This window comes from Calonectris borealis, chromosome 3 (assembly GCF_964195595.1).
Source record: "Calonectris borealis chromosome 3, bCalBor7.hap1.2, whole genome shotgun sequence".
In the NCBI taxonomy this organism is placed as follows: Eukaryota; Metazoa; Chordata; class Aves; order Procellariiformes; family Procellariidae; genus Calonectris; species Calonectris borealis.
The window spans coordinates 20,317,970-20,340,990 of NC_134314.1; the positions used below are offsets into that span (position 1 = coordinate 20,317,970).

The following is a 23,021-nucleotide window of genomic DNA, read 5'->3' on the forward strand; positions in this document are numbered from 1 at the left end:
TATTTACAAGTAATGAGAGAGAAGGGAAAAAAGTCTAGCACCTGGGGTTACAACAGATTTACTATGTGCTAAGAATTACTAGTGTGTGTGTCTGTGTGCGTGGCGCGCGCAAGTAACTAAAATACATTATCAATCATACAATCCAATCCTTTTCTTCTTGTTATTCTCAAGATTTATCCCGTGCCAGTAGGACCTGCTGACTTCTAAAAGCTGATACTCTAAAAGATAGAGCCTAAACCGAAATGTAAATAATATAGGACATTAGTCAGTTAATTTTGAAAGTCAACTGAAACAGATTTCAGAAGCTATATGAGCCTCTGCATGCTGTCATTTCCATAGTTTTTTTTTTTTTAATGACTTCACTATACCTTCAGAAGTGTTCTTCTCTCTGGCTTACATATAGGAGATCCACATAAGCAAGAGGAAGAAATTATCTTATCATAAAGGCATCTACAGCTGACTTCAAGTACGTTCAGCAGATAGGGCAGCCTAAATACATCATAAATGATCAGGTTCCATTTTCTTTTCCACACAAAACAGGTTTTATGAGTTACTGAAAGATTCCAACAGTACAAAGTCATATAACATGTTTAGCAGCAGAAAGTTTCACACTTTCTGAAAACTGCAGATAAAGGAAGAACATAGACTTTTTAAAACAATTGTTTTTCTCTCCCCTCAGAAAACCTTACTGATCTCGTGCGATATATAATACATACTATTTTACAGCCTGCAAAATGATGCAATTCATGTGCTGCTTAAACTCAGTCCCCTCAGTCTTTAAATGGCCTTGGATCAGGCTGCTGGGGGTAAGCTGTCTCAGTTCTTAGGAACACTCTCATATGACCGTGCACTGAAAGCTGCCAAATGTACAAAACCCAAAAGTAAATAAACAGCTCTTCTTTGATCTCCTCTTGTGATGGAAATCCAAGGCTCTGATATGCAATGTGTTAAAAATGTCATGTTTACAATTACAATATCCCTTCAATGTTGTGTGAAATCAAGTTAATCTTACATATGTTGGCAGCTGCCATTTCTTTTTCTGACATGCATGTCTACACTAAAAACAGTGAATGCAAAAAAAAAGTGCATTTGCAAAGATCCCATAAAACATAATGTTTTGGAAAGTCTACATGCATGCCTAAGTATATTCATGCCCCTTCTGAACCAGTCTGAAGACTGGTTCTTCATTTCCCATCCCATTTTGTATCCTATCCTTATGTATGCTAAAAACCCTTTGGCACACATGCCACATCCAATTTTTCTATAAAGCTCTGAGTATACTCTGGGTACTAATTAAATCCACGCAAGAGGCATTACGAGAATAATTTAGGTGTGCATTATAAATGTAGCAATTTGGAGATTTACCACAGCATTTGATGAGTCAATCCTTAAAATTTCTGTGAAAAATCGATGAGCTTCTGCAAAATTATTCTGGCCAAGGTGGAGAAATGCTCTAGAAAGTAAGTGACATAGGAATGAGTTCTCCTCAAAAACCCAGGGTGATAATATATTTTAAAAAGAATGGACACCATTTTTTATTTTTCCTATTATAGATGTGAGAGTTTCTGCCATTTGCTCTTCATGGTGTAATTACAACCAGCAAGGAGACACTGATTTACAGACAAATGGAATGACAATTTGGATCATGTGGCTGTTATATATTCTGCCTACCAAAGCAACAGTCTTCATTGTGTTTTTATTAATTTAAACGCAGATACTCTCTTCCTGGAATTATTTCCCTTCATGAAATTAGCCATGCTATATAATTTTCAGAGCACTTTTGAATAGTATTTTCTAAATACATTAAGCCAATGTGCTAACCATTCCAACTGAGCCGCCCATCATGCAGCTCGATTTACTACAATGTATTCCAGCATTCTTTGAAACTACCAGGCGGTAGCTTTACTAGCAGATCTGACTGTAGGATAAGGGCCCAAAATAGCTTCTCCTCTCCTAAGAGTTATTTATGCAAATGTATATTGAAAAAGCAGAGTGAAAATATGCAACGCCTGGAAGAATGAGAAAAAGCTTTGTAAAATCAACTGAAGGATCACAATTTCAATCCAGGATAATATGACTGTACTGAGTAATACAGATCTCCTGGGTCTATATGCCATTCAGTCTCACTTATGACAGATGTAGTTACATAAAAGAGAGAAAGAGAATGGGATTGTCTCAAGGGTAGTTTAATGCTCACAATGCATACTTTGCAAAACTGTATTTTGAAGTTTCATTTAGCTATTAAATTATCTACCTGTTCATTAAAACCATAATTTGGCTCTGTAGTCCATCCAATTTGTGAGTCACTTTCTCAACGTCTTGAAAGTATTTTTCTGCAGTTTTTATGTCTCCAATCTAGACAATGAAATCATAAGAAAGTTACCACAATAAGAAGAAAAGAAGTCCACCCTGATTATATCTTTTACAAAGGATAAGAACATGAAAACATATCAAAGTCCATTATCTAATTAATTGGTACCAAGCTGACTGGGTAACGTCTGTTATCAAACAAGGTATTTGAAGAGCCATGTTAAGATCATGAAAAGAACCCCAAAAGCATGCGCAGTTTTATCTAAGGCAGCGTTTCTCAGCTGTGGGTTGTGGAGCATTCATGGACTATATGGCAGGGGTGGCCCACCTCCTCATTTGGCTCTTTTGTTGTAACTGACTCCAGAGTTTGTAAAATTAGCTGAAAATCAGAAAAGGTCAGAATTACTTCCAGTAAGACTGGGTGTTACTCTGCAGGAAGACAGACACTGCCCACAGGCAGAAGCTGTCAACAGGTGGGAGAACTGGAATACAGTAGCCTGGTAACTAGCATAGGACCTATATATGGTCAACCCACAGCTTATGGGTGATAGCCAGGGACCACAGGATGACTTCAGTGCATCAAACCGAAACGTGTCAGAAAACAACCCCAATGCAGTGGGTCACTGAGGTATCAGGGAGACAGTCTCTTTGCAGATTGAAAAATAGTGGTGAGTGAATTGTGCAGGCTGGAGGAATGAGGGATTTGAAAGCTGGCATAAAGAGGAACAGATTTTATGGGAGGGGGGACGGGGAAGGGGATTCCTAGAAAGGAAGGGGTATTTCACCTAAGGGTATGTCACATATATCGCTATCTGAGATGGAAATAAAGAAATTCTTTGAAGAAGGCCCTTTTGGTAAATAAGTTAGCAATGCACGTTTCATAGAAGCATACACTCATACTTTTGGTAAGGTTTCACAATATAGTGTCTAATTTTGGGCTGGAGGGATGGAAGGAGAAGAAAACTTACTATTGGGTAAAATAAATCTATCAAAGGGAGGGAAAACAAACTAGTTCAGGAGCCATAAAGCCATGGAAACCAGGCAGCCCTCAGGTGGGGAGCTTCAGAGGGCCCTCAAGAGATCACATTTTTGTTCAAGAACAGGACCAACATTACCGAAAATTTTTGTGACATGTGTTGAAGTCTCCTTACAGCTCTCAGATGGTGACTATTACACAGCCTCCCTAGGAAACTTATTCCAGAATTCTTACATACCCTTAGAATTACAAAATACACTCTAAGTCTATCTTGCCGCACTTTTTACCCCAACTGTTTGTCCTACCCATAGTGGTCAGGAAGAATAGTACAATTCCTCTTTTTTGACAGCCTTTTACATACTTGAAAATTTTTATTCCACTTTCTATGTTTCTTCTTCTAGAATAAGAATCAATTTTCAAGCAAATCAGTGTTCACCCCTTTCTCATAGATAATGCTTTCTGGATTCTCTGATCATTCTTGCTGTTCTTCTCCGAACTCTCTCCTGTCACTTCACATCCTCCCTGAGTGCTGATCTCCAACCGATCTCTTACCAGCAGTGAGAATGGAAGAATTACTTTATGTTTCACATGTGAATATGAAGTTTGCTTTTATGCCACAGTATTTTGGAAGTCCGATTTGTTTACCCATGTGTAGTTTGCTTACCCTTAGCCTAATTCCTTCCTACAGAACAGTAGCTCGTTAGTTGTTTCCCATTTTGTATTTGTGTATTATTCCCAGTCTTTGGTAATATCTTGCCTTTGCTGTTTGAATCACAGCCAATTTAACATTTCAGTTTCTCAACTTGACAAGATTATTTTGCATTCTGATCTTGCCGTTCATAGTGTCTGTACCACTCCCAGCTTGGTACATTTTACAAGCATGTTTCAAATTTCATTGTACAAGCACCTAACTGAAAAATAAAAACCCTGAAGGGATCCTTGTGGAAAAGATCATCTAGCAAGTCCTTCTAGTCTTCCAGTGAATGACTCTCCCAGTACACTTTTCAGACACAGCAAACATCCACTTTAAGGTTTCATCTAAATTTCTTCCCAATTTGCTTATGGGATTATCGTAGTGGCAGTATCCAAAGCCCTACTAACATCAGCTGTATAACTGGTACTGCTTTACCTCTAACCACAAGACCTCTCCCTTGACAACATAAAGAAATTACTATTCTTTACATTTAGGGGATGATTCAATTGCACTCAAAGATGCAACTGTCCATTTACCAAAGTATTTATGGAATACCTATTAATACTCCAGCTAATTAAATTTCTCCCAGATATTACATAACTGGACTCAAACAAAACAAACACTATTAATTCTAAAAACTTATACATTCAGTTATAATGACAAAGATACAATTTATTTCCATAAATAAAGGTGTAAACCACCAAGAAAATAGTTACTTTTAACTAAAGAATAATGTGGGCACAAGTGTAAATGAATCCGTCCTTGAATATTTTTAGCCTGGAAATTAGAAGGAAGCCCCTAACCACGAGAATAATCCATTTCTAAAGCAAACTACCAGTTTGCTCCATTGGGAGCTTGATGAGTCCAAATCTAATATGCTTTGAGATTAATCACACCTTATTTGTGATCATGAAGGATCTCATTTCTTAGTAGCATCTTGTATCTTCTCAGCAAACATGCCAAACTTAATTCTCATTTTTCCCACTGAGGGGAAACAGTTTACAATTTTTTTTTTGGCAGAACATTTAAAAGAAATAATTAGTTTTAATTAGTCATTAAAATGTTAAATATTTAAAGTGGTCTTCATCACTTAATTTTATTTATCTTAGTTCAGAAAACATGACTTCAGTATCTAATAATAATTAGCCCTTCGAATAAAAATGAAAATTCCTCTGTTAACCTCAAATAATCTTATCCTCTAACAAGGGGCCTCCAATATACTATGCGTTTAAGTTTGTTGTTTGTCTGGAAACCAAGATTATTTTTCTGAAGTACTCCTAGGATTTATTTATTGCTTTTAACTCTGTTTTGCAGCAATCTATTGCAAAGGGTAAGGTCAGGCAGCTTTCCACTTTCTAAATTCTTTAATGTAGTTATTTAAATGGCAATTTTGGATAGGTCAGCCAGCAAGCAGAGTCTATTAGCAACACACAATAATATTCTAGAGACTAAAATGTATTCATTGTTTCCCCATTTCATATGAATTTCTGTTTTACAGGTCAGGTGATTGCTGACAGAATTACAGTGCTTCTGAAAATTTCTCTGTGATAGCCTCTGTCTTTTCTTGCATTCTCCGTATCTCTCATCCTCATTTCCCACTTACGTGAAGGCAACAGTAAAGGCCGTACATCAGATCTAGGCCTCTTTATGCCCCCCTACATGTGAAGAAAAAGACGACATGGTATCTTAAACTAGTAAGCTCAATTTAATTAAGAAAAAAAAACAAACCGCCCCACACGAAGTAAGGTTTTATATGTTGAAAAAGGTTACCTTTTTTTTCTGTTTAACTCCTGAACTTACACTTTGTTCTACATTATTGGTTTGTTTCATATGTGTGATGTCTATTGTCAAACAGTATCTGTGACTGATAAGCAGCTAAAATCTGGCTCCCTTGTGCCTCTCTTGGATAATGTTCAAACAGTCTGAGGTTATTTGGGCACCACTAGCTGTTTTTGAGAAGCTGTGACATTTGAATATGAGAAAATTGCTTTCCCATTTTACCTGCAAGAGGTTTATTTTTTTCACAGAGTGCCTCATCAACAGTGTACACATACCGCACAGTGGTCTTTCCAAAATGATGGTGCCCAGCCCTGCAACATGTTTCTCTTTCTTTGATTTGATCTTCTTGGTTTTGTTTACCTGCACACTGATTATTTCTCTTAATACATCAAAATCTTGCATATATTGCAACAGTACCCTCCAGACAGAGCTGAAGATTTTGTCACAAAAAAAAAGACAACGTGCCAAACAATAAAAATTTACCTCCTTGAGGTGCTAAAAGAAAGGAAAACATTTGAATTTAGAAGCGATGGTTTTTATTAACTACTATCTAGGATCACATGAAAATATCAAGGGCTCCTCATACTCCCTTTTGCTACGTCCAGTTCTGACAGTAAAACCACTAAATACTACAGGCCTGTTGTCACAGCCAACGCTGCGGTGGCCAATGACCTCAGATGACTCTGCACGGAGCCTGCGAACACCGCTTTTGAAATTGGGTGGACGTAATTCTTTCCAAAGTTAGGAGATGCTTTCCTCCCGAGGCTGAAAATTTTTCTATAGCAAACCAAGCTACTGACAGACTGGAGAGTGTGACGCTAGGGCAGACACTCTTGTCAGCAAGGCAGTACCAGTAACGTACCCAGTCAGACCAGAACTATTAATAACTTGTATTTCCAATAGTATTATGCATATTTACAGTACCACTCTTTAATATACATAATTACTAGGTTGCCTATTTAGGTAATAATTAATGCACACAGCCAATATCATAAAATTGCTCTATAGTGATGGAGATCCACTTTAAATCAAAGACTTTTAAAGACAAACACGTCTACCGCACTGTGAAAACATGTTCCTGCTGAGAACCGAAAATCCGTAACTGAGTTTGAATGACATTCTATGATTTCAAGCAAACAATATTAATGATTTAATTATCTATCAAGAGTAAATTATTCCATTTCAATATAATTTTATAACACAAATGCCACAAATAAGATTGTTTGTAATCAGTTGACAACTCAAAATAGATTTATAATAAATAATAAAAGGAAGTAGATAAAAAAGGAAAAGTTTGAAATATCAGTATCAGAAATATGAAAGAACTGCAAAGAACTTGTGAGATACTAAAAATTAAAACAATCAGATACTATTATTTAGATGCATCATTTTCCGATAAACAAAAAAGTACTACTGTACTTACATCTTTTTTTACTTATTATGGTAAATATACATAGTTACATGGAAATCTATTATACTTGTGCAGTCCTGTTTTTTCTTTTAATGTGCCCTCCCCTGTCTTCTCAGGGATATAACCTGGACAAAAGAAGGAAACTCAAATTTTTTCTAGATGAAGATGGCAGTTATACAGTGTGACTGAGAGCTGCATGCAGTTTCAGGCAGTGAGAAATGAGATTTTTAGTGAAATTCTGGCTCATTGAAGTCAGTGGGAGCTTTAGCATTAGTTTTAGGGAAAGCAGAATGTTACTCTGATTAAATTATATAATTATGTAATTTTCTACAGCATGTTCTTTGTTCGCTAATGTACATGCATGTACTTTTAATATTATAGGTGCTTTATATTTCCTAACTTTATCTAATATCATGTGGTAGAAGTTTTTTTTGTTTTGACCGCAATTTGATACATGCCCTATACAAATAACTATATTTTTAAATGCAACAATTATTCACTACATAATTGTCAACAGCAACATTACCTAGCAGATTTAGAATAAAATGCATACCTGAAGGAAAATCCTTCCAATTCCACTCAACAGCTGAGGCTCTTGTTGTGGGTAATATTTGATGACGGTGTGATAAGCATCTACAGCAAGCACATAGTCCTAAGGGGTGAAAAGCACACGACCAGACATTTAAGGTCAGCATTCTTCAACCTTTATGTTGCCTTCTTTTCAAAGACATATTCAAACAGAATTAAAGTAATTGCAACTTGTCAGCAAGGCAGAATTTCTACCTATCACGGTAGGCACTAGGAGCTGACTATATTGGTGTTTTCTCAGTTACACTGGAACTGCATACAAACGCGATCTTCCTTTTTTTTTTTCCCCCCAACTGGATTATATTCTGCTTGTAGCTAAATGCCAAGAACAAAAAATCTGAACATTTACTCTTCAGCTTAGATTATGAGTTAGGATGAAAGTCAAAAGCCTTCTGTGTGACTGGGGTATACATACTAGAGAAGTGTCTCATGTTTCAAATATATGTATAATTTACATGGTTTAACAAACTACATTCCAAAGCTTTGGGAACTACTTGTGAGCATGCTCTTAACTTGTGAAAAAATATAATGTGTCAGAAGCTGCAATTCATGCACATTTTCAGATGACAAACTAGCACTACCGCCAAGGGAAACAAGACCTTTTCTATCCCTCCACCCTCCACCTTGTTCCCTTCTACCATACTGTGTAAAAGAAAAATGAGCAGTTAATCTAAATAGAAAACTGATTTGGGCTAAAAGTAAGTGAGGGGTGGGCTGGTTCTGAACTCCAGGAAGCTTTGCAAGTGACCCCGCACACACGCGCCTGCACAAAGACCATGCCGGCAAGTGGCAGCTCCAAGATCTAATTGCTCAAGATGCAGTACAACCATACCTCCAGCCAATGACCAGTTACAAAGGATTAAACAAAATGACGGTCCCATTTCCCCCAAGAGAGAAGTACCCATGTGACTGGTTACTGCAGTCCAGCTGCTTCATGGTTAAACCACAGTAATTCAATGACCTAGGCAGTAAATGACGTTTAGAGCCTGGCTACATGCCTTTGGCAGGCATACACAAGAAACTCTGCATGTGCTCTACGCTGACTGGAAGACACGTAGCAGGTGCATTCATGGGGCACAGGGCTGCACTAGCCTCAGCTACAGCTTCTTGGAGCAATCCAGAGCAGAGGCAGAGAAAGCCTGCATTTCCTTAGAGGAGCCAGACATACGCAAAGAGAGAAGACTCTCTGTGATGTACTAATTTGGTGACTCCTGACAGTCCTGCCCTTCAACTTAATAGAAGAATTTGTAGTGGGTGTTAGGAAGCATCTTTCAAAACTGCACAGACATCTTGGGATACTCTCTATCCTACCATTTTTCTTGGTCAAATTACAGCACTCATTTAACTTGTCCCTAATGTGATCACAGCTACTGGTAAAGGTACTTTTTCTTCATCTCCTGCTTAGTGTGAGGAGGCAATGTGCCCCAGGTATAATGAATTTCTTTTCCTGAGGTCGCACTTACAACGACTGAACCCTACTTGACCCGTGCACCAGGTCACCATTTGGAACATGCTAATTGTTTCATACACACAAAAAATCAAGAGAAGTCTTTGGAGTCTTGATTTGTATATTAATATTAGAAGCTGACTTAAACAGCCCAGGAGGCACTCTGCAGGACCTTTCTTTTGCAAACAACTTGCATATTGTGGATATAATGATTAATTCTGAACAGTTAATTATTAACATTTAGAGTTTATTCCAGTTCTAGTGTGCCATGCTTATTATTGATAATGGAAAGAGTTCAGAGCAAAGACAACAGGCCACATACACAAAAATATATTTATTTAAATTCTGCTTTATTTAGCACTTGGAAATCAAATATGATGAAATTTATGCTACCAAAATTTTTCATAAATTTATGACTTAGGAAAAACTCAGTTTTCACTGTAACAGCTCTCACTAAAGAAATTCATTGATCACGGAGTCCCACTGTGTTAGGCAGGCATAAAAAACTTGGAAGGGACCCCCTGAACCAGCTCCTCAGAGGAACCCCAGCCATGCTTGTATTAGCTATTAATACAAGTAAGAGCGTCATTTATAAATTCTGAAGGATTGTCTATGACTGAACTTTATCCCTTTAAGCATAAAATATGCTCATTGGAGAAATAATTTTATTATATCAAATTCTAGCTTTTGTGCTCAATGTCTTCCATTCTGTAGTCTAAAGCTGCCCCTTGCCCTGCGCTCAGTCTCATGCACGCTCTAAGGCTTAGGCTACACAACGAAGATGCGCAGCACAACCACGAGGGATGGGGGCTTTACAGTCACATCCCCAAACTGATGTACAAACAACTCCCAGGAGAGCATGCAGTTAAGCTGATAGAAAAATGCTTCTGTCAGCTTAGTTTACAGCTTAGCATGATTTGACTGCAGAAAAGGCTCGGCCAGAAGAAGCTGCACGAGGGGGCACTGTTTGCGCAATTATAACACCACAGGCTCCCTAGTGTAGGTAGTAGCCAGCCTTGGTAGGAATAAGCAGCCAAGTAATGTCTTGGAGGGCCACGCTGCGGGGGCTTCATGGACTTGGCCTAGACAGGCAAACCCACCCCCCTCCCCTTTTGCATTCCCTACCAAGTGACTGTACATCACCGTATGCGTTATGAATAGGAGTACATAAACATTCACACCTCCTAAAATGTGAGAGTAGAGGTGAAGCATTAAGAGTCTATGCACTGTATTCATGGATATGGCACCCTGTTTCCATATGATGGCACAGCTCATAGCATCTTGGTCCTGCTTGACCAACCTGATCTCCTTCTATGACCAGGTGACCCGCCTAGTGGATGAGGGAAAGGCAGTGGATGTGGTCTACCTGGACTTCAGTAAAGCCTTTGACACTGTCTCCCACAGCATTCTCCTAGAGAAGCTGGCGGCTCACGGCCTAGACAGGTACACTCTTTGCTGGGTAAAAAACTGGCTGGACGGCCGAGCCCAGAGAGTTGTGGTCAATGGAGTGAAATCCAGTTGGCGGCCGGTCACGAGCGGTGTTCCCCAGGGCTCAGTTTTGGAGCTGGTCCTGTTCAATATCTTTATCAATGATCAGGATGAGGGGATCGAGTGCTCCCTCAGTAAGTTTGCAGACGACACCAAGCTGGGCGGGAGTGTTGATCTGCTGGAGGGTAGGAAGGCTCTGCAGAGGGACCTGGACAGGCTGGATCGATGGGCCGAGGCCAACTGTATGAGGTTCAACAAGGCCAAGTGCCGGGTCCTGCACTTCGGCCACAACAACCCCAGGCAACGCTACAGGCTTGGGGAAGAGTGGCTGGAAAGCTGCCTGGAGGAAAAGGACCTGGGGGTGCTGATTGACAGCCGGCTGAACATGAGCCGGCAGTGTGACCAGGTGGCCAAGAAGGCCAACGGCATCCCGGCCTGTATCAGAAATAGTGTGGCCAGCAGGAGCAGGGAGGTGATCGTGCCCCTGTACTCGGCACTGGTGAGGCCGCACCTCGAATCCTGTGTTCAGTTTTGGGCCCCTCACTACAAGAAGGACATGGAGGTGCTGGAGCGTGTCCAGAGGAGGGCAACGAAGCTGGTGAAGGGCCTGGAGCACAAGCCTTATGAGGAGCGGCTGAGGGAACTGGGGTTGTTTAGCCTGGAGAAGAGGAGGCTGAGGGGAGACCTCATCGCGCTCTACAGCTACCTGAAAGGAGGTTGCGAGGTGGGTGTTGGTCTCTTCTGCCAAGTAACTAGCGACAGGACGAGAGCAAATGGCCTCAAGTTGCGCCAAGGGAGGTTTAGGCTGGACATTAGGAGAAATTTCTTTACTGAAAGAGTGGTCAGGCATTGGAACAGGCTGCCCAGGGAAGTGGTTGAGTCACCATCCCTGGAAGTATTTAAAAGACGTGTAGATGAGGTGCTTAGGGACATGGTGTAGTGGGTATGGTGGTGTTGGGTTGACAGTTGGACTCGATGATCTTAGAGGTCTTTTCCAACCTTAATAATTCTATGATTCTATGATCTGTGCTTATCGACCACGTGCCTCGCTGTACCTATCACAGGAATGGGACCCATTTCCTTCAGGCGATGACAAGACACTAAGTTATACATGTCCAAAGCCATCCCTGAGCATAGGCAAGGATGGCCCCAGGATGAAACTGTAAAACATTATCACAATATCGAGGCTCGCTTCTAAATACAACCTCATTTTGTGGTTACTCCAGGATTGCACAGTGAGTTTTATATGCATGTACTCTTCCCCCCACACTATCATGGAAGCAGCAGTAGATTTCTAGAGTATCCTACATGTGTTCACATGATCATGTAGAATGACACTATTCCATGGTAAGTTATAAAAACATCTTATGTCACAGTTCGTTCTGAAGGAGCATTTTGTAAAGGAGGTGAGATTTGATCTCATTTACTAAAGAGTTCGTTTTCATTCCCAGCTTTGCTAATGTGACATGGTACAAGAAAAATTGTCTGAGAGAATCATAGACACCGTCCCAGAGGAGCAAAGTCTTGGTTGATACAAGTTGTGGTTGTAAGGAGTAAGACATATTAGGTACTGCCAGTAAAAAACCCAACGACTACAGCTTGTGCTCTTAAAGACTTAAAGGTGGGGCTGATGTATTGTCATGATCTTTAATTTCTAAAGATTGCGAGCCTTCAGATTTTCCACACCTTCATAAAAAAATCCCAAAAGAAGCACTGAAGTTACACAGTTCAGGATATGAATGAGAATTGGCCTACTGTTTCATAATTCAAAATATCTTTTACTATGAAAATTTGGAGCTAACATTAAATATACTCGTCCAAAATACTTCTAGTAAGCTGTTGCATCTACTTGCACAAAAATGGCAAGTGGGGTTTGTTTTTCCTTTGATGCACTGCAATATAACTGTATTTCCCTTCGTAGTCACTGCATTATACGTTTTCATTTCCCTCCCCCACCACTTAAAATATTAATTATAAGATATTTAGAAATAAGCATAAATGACTATGATGTGTAGAATGCTGAGAGTAGGTTCAATAAACCATAGACTAAAAATCAGCTTTAGTCATACAAAGCGTATAGCTCATAAATACTGTATTTTGGGAAGAGAGGACAGGGATACCTTATCTTTCCTCTCTATCTAGTGCACTTGTGGAAGGGTTATGAAACCAGAGATTCACAGTGTTACGAATCCAAAGAGCAGTACTGCAGCACAGTTAGGCAAAAGACATGATGATTCATGCAGTCTTTCTCCTTTAAATCATAGAGGAACCAAAGTCCTTAGGCATCAGTCCCTTGCGTCATTAGTACAAGCTGTTACCTCCTTCTTTGTACAGTTTTAATTGTATTAGAACCAAATCAAAATCAATTCTAATGCTTTTGTTTTTACGAAGGGCAAGTTCTACAAAAGCTAAGACAACACTGAAAAAAATCCTAAAAGTGCAAAATGTGCCTTTAATTAGAGTGCATTTATGATATATATGGAAAGTACTTAAGTGTTTATTCCTCAGAGAGGTAAAAGTCTGGTAAGATAATGTCAAAAGTGATTTTAGCTCAGATGAAAAGAACTTAAAAAGTTTTCAAGACACTTCCATGGTGATTTAGTAAAATGACAGACGTTTTGCAATTAGATTGTTGAAATGAAGCAATGCACATCATCAGTTGCATTTTAAATGAATACTCCCTCAGGCTGCTATGTTCAAGGTACGCTTTCATAGTGACTTAAGCCCACAGTTCTTGTAAATGGAAGTCTACAGTGACACATGTTACGTGGTCTCCCCTTCCCTTCCTACTGTATTTCTACCTCCTCCCTTAAGTTGCCCCTTGTTCACATGAAACGCGAAAAGCCAATTCAGTTGATATGAATTGAGACCCACCATTTCTTTGGTTTTGTCAACTCGGTTAAGTCCAATAGTGGTGCACAGAAGGAAGCTAGAATACATTTAAGAAAGGTTGTACAAAAAAAAAAGGGGATGAACAGGAAAAGAGCATGTAGTAAGACTGCCTTAAACTAGGATCGAACTGGATCATCGGTCACACAGATAAAGGGACCCAGCAGGCAGAATTCAGTACCTAGGAAAGACGGTCCCAGGGTAAAGGAAACGTGTGATTAATTTCCTGTTCCACTACAGGTTTCCTGCGCAAGTCTGGGTGAATCACTTCTTCGCACCTAACTCACTACCTCCAAAACAATATACCCCTCCATCTCAATAATTTAATGAGATGTTTAGCTATGAAACTAATGAGGCCATATTTAAAAAGACAAAAAATCATTGTGCTACAGAAACAGAATTCCTTGAGTCAGATAAGTAATGCGGAAGAGAGATGACATGAAATAAACCTAATTAGAGCTGAGGATAATTGAAGTAGATTTAAATAGTTATAGGCCCAACATCTAATCAATGTCTTTTTTTTTATTTTCTAGAGTCAATCCTGACAAGATTTTTCCCAATTAAATACTAGTGAAGTTCTTTAGCCAAAGAGAGAGGTTAGTAAAAATAAGATAATAAATTTTTCTTTTTTTATACCAATGTCACATAGCTTTACTTTAATAAATGATTATTATTAATCTACTAATAGTACAAGCTATTCCATTCACCTAATAGTACTTGGGGATCAAATATGACCATATTGCAATATTGTAAATGTTCACTAGATGGCAATAAATGGCACTGACTTGGAGAATGAAATCAGTTTTTTTTTTTTAAATTACATACACTTGAAATACTTGAATAAAAATAAATGCAGTTTTTAAAGTATATTACACAACAGCAAAAAATTTATGAATATATGGAATTGTTCAATATAATTGTTCACAGAGAATTAAGAAAAGTGTATTTAAAAATGATTTGAAGAAATAGTTTCATACTGAATACTCTAGAAGGTAGAGAAGATTATAGCATTGCTGCATGTTAGAATGGTCTTAAAAATTATTAGATTTATAAATAACCAATATAATTCTCTCACAGAGGATCTGTCACATAAGCAGAAAAACTAACTTCATGTACTACTCTGGTTTTAACTGCAACATGACTATGTTTGAAAAATCTTTCTCAAAAACTCTCTACTCCTCCATATAGGGATATTTCTGAAAACCGAGAGACTCACAATTACTCCATAACCAATGCACTGAAATGCAAATTTCAGATGGAAGTAATTATGCATTAACATGCAGTTGTGGGTAATCTGGAAGTTACTGTGGAACAATAAATTTGTAACTCAACAGCTGTGAGATAGGCCCTAAATACAATTGGTCTTAAGAAGTATCTAAGCTGCAGTATTTCTGAAGTACCATTTTCAAAAAGGTGATAATCGGTATTCACAAATATATTTCTATTATTGGAAGAAAATAGCACTAACAAGACCAAATCAGAAGGTCAGAACTGTGCATGCATATGGATTTGTGTGTACACAAGAAGAAAAACACTGAAAGTGTTAAAAACAATTCACAGTCAAAAGTAAAGTGAACTTCTTGAAAAAACATATTACCAGCATTTTCTTATTTATATATTCTACTTTGTTTGAGATGGCAACTTGTGCTTTTCTCCACTTGCTTTTTGACAAAGAAAGTTCCTTAAAAACTGAACTTATGTCGAGTACCTACTTCAAAACACAAACGCTTACTAATTCTTAAAAATACCTCATGATTTAATGGACAATTATTTCTATTCAAGACAGAAATGTTCAGATCGCAATATCATTATGAATACAAATTTCTGTTTTCCCTAATTCTCATAAAAAGGATATTCCATTTCATGTAAAGTAGTATTTGGATAACTGGATCTTAACTAAAAAATGCATGCTTTTTGAGGTATTGTAATACTAAGAATGGAACCCCATTTGGGAAGTAGCTTAGTAAACATCAGAGGGTCAGCTTTGGCATGACCTTGGGCAATCAAAGAACAGGGAACCAGGAGTGCAAATCTTGGCCTCTGAAGAGTATACTGCTGGCAGCTCTGCTCTGAGGCTGTTGCTGCTAATTGATTTGTGAAGTACAGTTAAGCTCAGGATAACAGCAGTTTGTTGCAAGCTCAGAATGGCGATATCCCTGTTTCCCTGACCATGAAGTAAACGTCAGAAATTGTTTTATTTCTACTTCCTGAATACAAGAAGCTAAAACTGTCGCACCAAATGGAGTAGGATTGCTTAAAAAAGTAAGGGGGAAACAAGGGGGAAAAAACCCAACAGTGGAAGACAGTTATTTCTGCTTCTATTCCTTCCTCCTCCCCCCCTACCCACTAGTGAGGATTTAACTTGAAAGAAGGTATCTTACAATTGAGGATGTATTTAGATGTTCCGGATCTTCATTATATACAAAGGATACAACATTATTAATGCTCACAAATAGAGCAACATTCCTAGCGCGCAGTTTGAAAAAGACAGAGCACATAATTGCTTTTAATTACAGCATTTAGTTAAGTGTTTTGAAAAATTCAATTTAAAAATGCAAATTCTGTATTGTTATTGCATATTCTCCAGGATGATTTGGGGAGAAGTAAGTACAGATATGTTCCCAAAGAACATTACTGCAAATGGTTATCTATTAAATAAGACATTATTGAGTCTAATTAATTCTTCACTAAGCAAAACCTCCATGTACAGTCAGGTAGTCTTCCCTTATCTATGCACCAGTAATTCTCTTGCACTTTCTCTGACATTCTACTCTGGAATATACGGTACCTCTGCAGTTGCTGCCACCCACGTACCTTCATCATTAGCAGACAGTTTGCCATGGAGTACATCACCCGGCCCAGACGTGACCTCCACAGCTGAACAGAGGCTGCAAAATAAGAGCAGCTTGTGAATTTGCACAAATAAATTAGAGGTTCTTTCTTGCCATCAATTATTGGTCCTATGAATTACGATTTTGAAAGATCCCCCTCGTTAACACCACTGGGTTTTAGCCTAGAATTTTTCATTCTCAGCCATGCTGCACTATCAGACAGAAAATTCTGCATCTCTCCGAGGGAATTTATAAGCGGCTCTAGGGACCGTACACGATGCAACAACGCAGAGCAATAGACAGCCACACAGCTTTGAGCTCAAGCCAAATATTAAACGCTAGAAGAAGCCACGCATTTTCCAATATCAGAACAAAAGGTGCATAAAAAGATTCAAGTGATAATGAGCACCAGTTTTAAAACATGTAATCTACAGCATTAAATGTGATAAACTCAAAAATCAAACATCGCTAAAATGTCATTTCAGAGCCAAAACATGCAGGGTGAGAACTGTCTGAGTCTGGGACTGTTTGTGCTTGCCTCTGGCTTAGAGATATGCTGGAAAAATCTGCCAAGCCTGTCTGCTTTCCCCATGCTCCTGGAGCTTGCAGGCATTAAAAGCTGCAGCAGCAGATTTCTCTTTCTTGCTTTGCAGACAGACTCCTGACGTTGTAAGAGAATGGTTCACATAGATCCTTATTTTTCTCCTGTGATACCGTACCATAAATCAATGCTAGAAATATGCCTCTAATCCTCAAAAATAAACATTAGGAGTATTAATTTAGTACATTTGGAAAATAAATGTATCTCAGTCAATCAGCTGTCAAGGTCACTGTAACGATTTGAGAAAGGGGGAGGAAAGGGAGAAGAGGCTATTTCAATGAGATTGTGATAACTGAGACCACTTATTTATATCAGTAATGCAGTCTGATGAAAGCACGGCAGGTCACATAGATAATTCTTTCAGTGCACATAAATGCCATTACAAATAAGAAGAGAGCTTGGTGAAATGTCTACTCTCCTTCCTAAAAAGAAAAACTCCTTCAATCCTCTCCAACAACAAAACCAAACCAACAACCCATAAATATTCCCAAATTATCTTTGTCAAAAGAGGGGCATAATGTGGGATCCAAGACTGAACCCCGTATTTCACCCACCATATCTTAAAATCATTCATTACTCCTAGCTTTTGTTTTAGAAACTCCCCCTTGCCACACATCCCTACTGCTATTAATGGAGAGGATGATGTAAACCATGAGCAAATATTTTATGATACTTTCTGTATTTCTTTCTTTGTGGGTGTCTGTAAAACCTGGACATAATTAAATAACTCTCCTTTATTATTTCACTTATGTTAATCTCTCCTTTTCGCATGTCCTCATAGTTTGGTAACCATGTTCAGCTTTTTAGGACTTAGGTGACAACAAATTAGATGTTGATTCCTGCAGTAGAGACATCTAGGTTTCCTGTTAACAATCCAATAGCACCAGCTACGGTTCTCAAAAAGGACTGCAAAGCAGACAGACCAGATGTGTTCAGTTTGTGCTATAAGCTGAACAGGAACCTGATCGGGAAATTGCGTAGCCCTGTGGGATGAAGCTTCTTAGCACTGGCAGAAAGGAGTTAAAGAAAACCTGCAAAGCAGTAAACAAAACTGAAAAGCCAACAGCTGATCACTGTATGTTACTGAAATGCCTGAAACCCACTCTGCAGGTCCATGCAGCCATGCTTCCACTCTAAACATTTGTTTTTCCTTGTTATTTATCAAGGACTCCATACTCCACACTGCAACTTACAGAATGCCTTACCAGGCAAGTGGTGCAATGCTAAACCTCTCTGCCTGTTGAAAAACTGGCAAATGAGGTGCTCTGTTCCAGACTAGATGAGATGTACATGATAAGTCGATCGGTGTGGCACCTTCTTACACCAGCAATAAGGAATTACATGCTAAGCATAATCCCCATAATGAATTAAGCCTGTCTTCACATAAAGTTAATAAGGTTTGCTTCAGCTAGTCTCACATGAAGAAAACCAAACCCATTATCAGCCTCCTGCAGTTCCAAATGCAGAAAAAAAGCAGACAGGGAGCAGACCTGGCTGACCTCCACAGACAATAGCAGTCAACAGTCTCTGCAAAGGTCCCATAGGCTTTTTGGCAGTCTTAAACCTACAGGCAGCTGCACAGTAGACATGCGAAGATCTCTCCAAATTTTCAGCAGCCTTGTCCCTTGGTAACTACTAGCTGCTGCTTTTCTCACTATGCCTCCTCCTGAGCTCATCTCAGCTCTAAAGCAGCAGCAGAGAGGAAAAGCAAGAAGCCAGAAACTCACGAGTGAGGCAGTCTGCAGGACACAGGATTATGACACAGCTAGGAAAAAGTCCTTGTATCTTAAAGGGGAATCAGTGTCTTGGTTTTAAAGGGGTAAAAAGGAAAAGAATGTGTCGATAGTAAGGACAAAAATGAGGGTAGAAAGACAATAACAGGGGAAAGTAGGTAGGAGAACAGAGGCAAGAAGAAAAGTAGATACACGGAGAGAAGAACGGAAACTCCTGGAGCGCTGTGGATAAATCTTCAATATCAGATTATTTCTCTTTTTCCTAACCCTTTTGAGAAGAGTAGTAAATGTATTCATTTGACTATATTTGCAAATGCCTTTATGATATATGCTGCTCACATGTGTGTTCACTTTTTTAGGGCATACCTAGATGGTGTATTAAGTCAAGTACAATAACACATTAAAGCTGCTTCACATCCAGTCAATTTGAAGACCAGGCAGAAGAGTTCAGACAGGTGTACACCCTTCCATATAGACATTGTTTTAGGGAATTGTTTATAATAATTTTTTAACTCTGCTAACAACACTCCTCGGCCTCTTCCTATCTCAGAGGCAGACTTTTACTTCCCACAGGCTCTAGGTGAATGTTATCCTAGAAAGAGGTTGGTAAGATTTCCTCAGTCTATTAGCTAAAGCTGAAAGGTTTTTGTTTTCTTGGTATGATGTTTTTAACTTGCTAGGCACCATGAGTGGTTCATATAATCCATAAGAATGCCTAAAATGTCACCTCTTGTCCAATTCTTAAGTGCACTCAAATGACCTCATTAGTATAAATACCATTAAAAACCAACAAGATGCTTGGCAACTAATTTATCCTGATGGCCCTTATTTATGCAGTCATGTATCCTACACTACTGAAGTTAAACAACTAAGATAGAAGGAACAGGAAAAAAAACATAATTGCATATAAAATCATGCAAATGACGATATAAATTAATATCATCTAAATCTTATTCTAAAAAGTGACCTAGGTATTTCAGGAGTCTAAGTACCATGCAGCTACAGTGAGACTCAGCCACCTATGTAGCAGCATCCTAGGCCAGTGTAGCCTTTGTATGATGGCAGTTCGATCTAAAGAAATTTAGTGGATTTCATACATGAGGAGCCAGTCAGCCAAGGCTTAGGATGAAACATCCATCTAGCTGCAACAGCAATACACTTATATATTCATCACTAAAGGATAGCAGTCATGTTCTTTGTTTCTTCTAAGTAGGAAAAAAATTGATTTAGTGCATCAGTTTGATCAAGGGCAAAACTGTGAAATTAATTCCAGCAAATAAAAGTACAAGGTGTATGATTTCAGAGGCTGAGTAGGCTATGAGATTACAAAAATACTGGTTTAACAACTCTGGGGCAGTCTTGTGAAAACTTCTGACATACTTAGGCAAGCGATAAAAACACACTGCCTGTGAAAAAATGTTTAAAGAATACCTACCTTGTCTGTTCTCCTGTGTAATGTTAGTCATACTTCCATCTTCAGCTAAGCCTTGTTCCAAATTTTCTAATATCTGTAGTAAATTTTTTAAAGTAACCAACATGAGTTGAAACAGCACTATATATTAAATGCAAATTATCTACAATTGACAGTCTATATGAAAACCAGTTCAGGCAGGAATGCTTCACCTAGGTACAGTTCAAAATTACTGATTATTACCATAGCTAGATCAATTGGACAAAGCAAGAAAGCCATTGTACAGTAGAAGGATGTTGGAGTTCAGGTTTATGATACTTACAGAACATTAAATGTCAGCACACTCTCGGGACCTACACATTTTGTTAAGCAAAACATGAAATATGCTTCACCAGAGAATGAATGTTAATGACCACAAAGAAAGTCAAACTGATTTTTCATAGAAAGCCACTGCCTCTGGACTCCCCCACCCTAAGATTGGGCTCCGGTTTTATCCTTTTGTCCTTAATGAAGTATTCCTCTTAGTTCTTACTGCAATTTCCTTCTCAAAGTTTGGGGTTTATTGCTTCTTTTTTTTATTTATTATAGATTTTAAGTCATGTAAATTGTTGAGTGAATGAAACATTTGTTGTATTACTGGAAGAATGAAAATGTATAATTAATGAAGCTTGTGTCTTAAGCACTTCTAAAATATGTATGTAAGGTTGCGTCTGAAATGCAAGTCAACTTTTCTTTTTCTAATCCCATTACAGGTTCTCCAAATTTGTTTTCTTATTCCCACAGATTACCCTATTCTTCCTGTTATAGATTTGTAACTTTGGTCGTAGAACACTGCTTGAGATTTCCTTCAAAAAACCATTACGGCCACTTGCTCTTTAATCAGCTGCTGTGGTTAGCCAATTAGAGAAATACAAGGCGCTTCCTCTTCCGCGGGCTGAGTGCACTTCTGAACACAGAGCTCTCAGCTTCTGTCAGTATAAGAAGAATTATTTTTTTTCCTACACCAGCAAAGCATTTGAATTGTGCTCAGTGCTTTGTAAGCAAACACTTAAAACAACACAGCAAATCCTCCAAAGCAAAGACAGGTAGAATTAATCTGGCCTCAGACAGTATGCTGGTGCCTTCTACAGTCAATGAAGAGCAATCGGTTCCTCCAGGAAGCATGTTCATGCCACCTACTTTAGGCATCCTAAGGTGGAAGGAATTGCCCTAAGTACTGGGGCCGGTCCTGTTCAATATCTTTATCAATGATCTGGATGAGGGGATCGAGTGCTCCCTCAGTAAGTTTACAGACGACACCAAGCTGGGCGGGAGTGTTGATCTGCTGGAGGGTAGGAAGGCTCTGCAGAGGGACCTGGACAGGCTGGATCGATGGGCTGAGGCCAACTGTATGAGGTTCAACAAGGCCAAGTGCCGGGTCCTGCACTTCGGCCACAACAACCCCAGGCAACCCTACAGGCTTGGGGAAGAGTGGCTGGAAAGCTGCCTAGAGGAAAAGGACCTGGGGGTGCTGGTTGACAGCCGGCTAACATGAGCCGGCAGTGTGCCCAGGTGGCCAAGGCGGCCAACGGCATCCTGGCCTGTATCAGAAGTAGTGTGGCCAGCAGGAGTAAGGAGGTGATCGTGCCCCTGTACTCGGCGCTGGTGAGGCCGCACCTCGACTCCTGTGTTCAGTTTTGGGCCCCTCACTACAAGAAGGACATGGAGGTGCTGGAGCGCGTCCAGAGAAGGGCAACGAAGCTGGTGAAGGGCCTGGAGCACAAGCCTTATGAGGAGCGGCTGAGGGAACTGGGACTGTTTAGCCTGGAGAAGAGGAGGCTGAGGGGAGACCTCATCGCGCTCTACAACTACCTGAAAGGAGGCTGTAGCGAGGTGGGTGTTGGTCTCTTCTGCCAAGTAACAAAGCGATAGGACGAGAGGAAATGGCCTCAAGTTGCGCCAAGGGAGGTTTAGGCTGGACATTAGGAGAAATTTCTTTACTGAAAGAGTGGTCAGGCCTTGGAACAGGCTGCCCAGGGAATTGGTTGAGTCACCATCCCTGGAAGTATTTAAAAGACGTGTAGATGAGGCACTTAGGGACATGGTGTAGTGGGTATGGTGGTGTTGGGTTGATGGTTGGACTCGATGATCTTAGAGGTTTTTTCCAACCTTAATGATTCTATGATTCTATGATTCTATGTTAGATCGGATATTAGGAAAAATTTCTTTACTGAAAGACTGGTCAAGCCTTGGACAGGCTGCCCAGGGAAGTGGTTGAGTCACCATCCCTGGAAGTATTTAAAAAACGTGTAGATGTGGCGCTCAGGGACATGGTTTAGTGAGCATGGTGGTGTTGGGTTGCCGGTTGGACTGGATGATCTTAGCGGTCTTTTCCAACCTTTATGATTCTATGATTCTATTCTATGTGCTCCCTGGGCAGCCAGCACTCTCATGCTGCTCAGTGGGCCCGCAAAACTGACCAGATACCAATCTCTTTTCACAGACTAGAGTGAAGGCTTGAATTTAGGTGCCATAAATTTTGCTACAAGGAACTTAAGAGCAAGGAGAGACATATGATGAAATGACTGCAGTTACCACATGCCAGCTGAGCCAGGGTAATTTTCCTGATAAGAACTGTTAGCCCATGACAAATACAAGGTAATATGATTTAGTGTAAAACTTGCTCACAGAGGGCTAGGCTAAGTTGTCTAACCTCAAACTCTGAGAGGTTATGAGCATATACCAGTAGATACTGCAGCTTAGTTGACAGGTGGCAATTTATGAGACTGCAGTGGCATGCCTACGAGACTGAATCTCAATCCCACTTTTGAAAGCAGTGTGACCACTTAGCAATCCCTTAGAAACCAAAGTATCACATTTAAAT

General features: G+C 39.5%; 1 protein-coding gene across 4 annotated transcripts in view; it reads right to left on the bottom strand.

Moving 5' to 3' along the window:
- Nucleotides 1–23,021, bottom strand: part of TRAPPC12 (trafficking protein particle complex subunit 12) — a 57,808-nt gene that overhangs the window by 410 nt on the left and 34,377 nt on the right. Inside the window, exons 7-11 of one of the 4 annotated variants that reach the window (XM_075145122.1) lie at nt 20,183–20,255; nt 16,397–16,470; nt 7,724–7,822; nt 2,255–2,355; nt 1,366–1,453 (exon numbers count right to left, since the gene is read on the bottom strand). In XM_075145122.1, the coding sequence (XP_075001223.1) occupies nt 1,366–1,453; nt 2,255–2,355; nt 7,724–7,822; nt 16,397–16,470; nt 20,183–20,255 (435 nt within the window). Of the gene's footprint in view, nt 1–1,365; nt 1,454–2,254; nt 2,356–5,464; nt 5,636–7,723; nt 7,823–16,396; nt 16,471–20,182; nt 20,256–23,021 lie in introns of those variants that run through there. The other 3 variants (XM_075145126.1, XM_075145125.1, XM_075145123.1) reach the window with 3 other exon arrangements.